At 40.2% G+C, this 1849-nt stretch overlaps 1 protein-coding gene across 1 annotated transcript in view; it reads right to left on the reverse strand.

Annotated features, from left to right (window-relative positions):
- Positions 1 to 6: 6 nt before the first annotated feature.
- Positions 7 to 1849, reverse strand: part of LOC106536988 (galactose-specific lectin nattectin) — a gene marked incomplete at its 5' end in the record, with an annotated part of 5858 nt that continues 4015 nt past the window's right edge. The window contains 2 exon segments of the mRNA XM_014034354.1: positions 7 to 222; positions 347 to 481. Coding sequence (XP_013889808.1) covers positions 88 to 222; positions 347 to 481 — 270 coding nt within the window.

The following is a 1849-nucleotide window of genomic DNA, read 5'->3' on the forward strand; positions in this document are numbered from 1 at the left end:
GATTGTTCCTGTGTGTGAAGACTGAGCAGGTAAAACCTCTAATGTATGGTTTCAGTTAAAAAGACTCATAAATGTAACTCAGTCTGTTTAAAGAGACGTTGTCTTTGTACCTCTCAGGTTGATATCCATGCAGTGCTCATTTCCACCTGCATTGTTTGGTTCTCCTGGACCCCAGTTAGTGAAGGTGAAGGGGGTACCATCGACCCACGACCACTCACCGTGCTGTTAGAGTTCAAACATCAGATCTGTTTTAACATTTAGAGAACTCTAAATCTCTCTAACTGTCAAGTTCCTTATGTTGTATACTTGTATGCTACTAAAACAAAAACCAACACAAAATCCTCACATCATGTAAGTTGGTACCTCCGACCCAGGTTGTGGTGTTGGTTCCTGTGGTTTCAACAATGAGTCTCCTCAGGAAGGCGTACTGATCCGGTCCCTGAATGGAGGTCAGGTGTGCATCATACAGGCTGCAGGCCTCCTGTGTAGAAAATATTTGAAAATACATCACTGTAGTGTAGGATATACAAGACTTCTGACCAAGATTTGAGCAGAAACCATTGGATTTAAAGTAAAYATGATGCTTTGAAATCCTTCAGTTGGGTCTTTATTTAATGGAACTACAGCWTTGCTCTGAATTCCTCCTTATTCTAACTTCACCAGATCCTCTTTCAACACTTTCCTGCTGTGTCTCAAATAGGGATGGGTACCTTTGACGTTTGAATGGATTCGGTACCAATATCCTGTACCTGGGAACCGGTACCGGTACTTAACGTTACAAATTTTCGGTATTTTGTGTTTGTTGTTTTTTTCAATAATAAACTTTATTTTTTTTATTTAACTTATTTGTCAATATATAACATTAACAAATATCAAGACAACATCCAACTCTTTGTATTGTAACATCGGTTTGTAACTAATTTCTTTAAAGTGAAACTCTTGAAAGCAACAAAACTGTTTTGTCCTATTGCGCAAATTAATATCCAACTCCAAGGGTTTCTGTTGATGTCATTTTCCCGCTAGAAAAACTGTGTGATGGAGGTCCATGGAAGGCAAATAAGTTTAAATCAAATAAGCAAAAGAGGATTGAGTTCAAATAAATAAAAGRTATTCAAGCTACGTTTTGAGCATCCAAAACACACCCAACACTTCAAGTTGGCTGGTTGTGCTCTTTCAGGTCAGACACGTTTCGACTGTTTGCAAGTGCCTCTGTTGTTTTCCTCTGCTGGTCTCTGTTTAATGGAGGATGAAATAAAGAAAGTGGAGGTACTTTATTTACTTTGAGCAAGTGAACGTCGTGCTCACAAGATAATTATTCCACCAGATAATTCAGTGGTGGTCTGTTCAGCGATTTTTACTCCAGGAGCTGCGAGACTTTCAAGCTACGTTCAGACTGAACCCTGTTTACTGTCTGAACCAGCGGCTTCTGCTGACGTCATTACACTTTTGCGTGATTCTGCGTTCAGGACAAGCATGGAAAACTCACCACTCTTATGCCAAACCGGTCACAATGATGCGTTTAGGTACCGAAACATGGTACAGTTTGATGTTACATGAATAGATGCTCGGTACTACCGACAGATTTCGGTCTTTACATCAAAAAGTATTGAATTCGGTGCCCATCACTCTCAAAGCAGCTCGTTTTGTTACTGTTCCTTTAAAACGCTTCAAGCCCCGCCCCTTCCGGCTTCCAGACCGGTCCACTCCGGATTGAGGGGGGTCACATTTGATTTATTTATTTAACAGGAAAAGATTATTAAAAATCAAGCCTGACTCAGCATAATTGCTGTTTTACAGCAGGTTCCTGTTCTGCAGCACATAAAACACTCAGAATTACAGCATCACAATC

This window comes from Austrofundulus limnaeus, unplaced genomic scaffold (genome assembly GCF_001266775.1).
Source record: "Austrofundulus limnaeus strain Quisiro unplaced genomic scaffold, Austrofundulus_limnaeus-1.0 Scaffold2069, whole genome shotgun sequence".
Taxonomy (NCBI): Eukaryota; Metazoa; Chordata; class Actinopteri; order Cyprinodontiformes; family Rivulidae; genus Austrofundulus; species Austrofundulus limnaeus.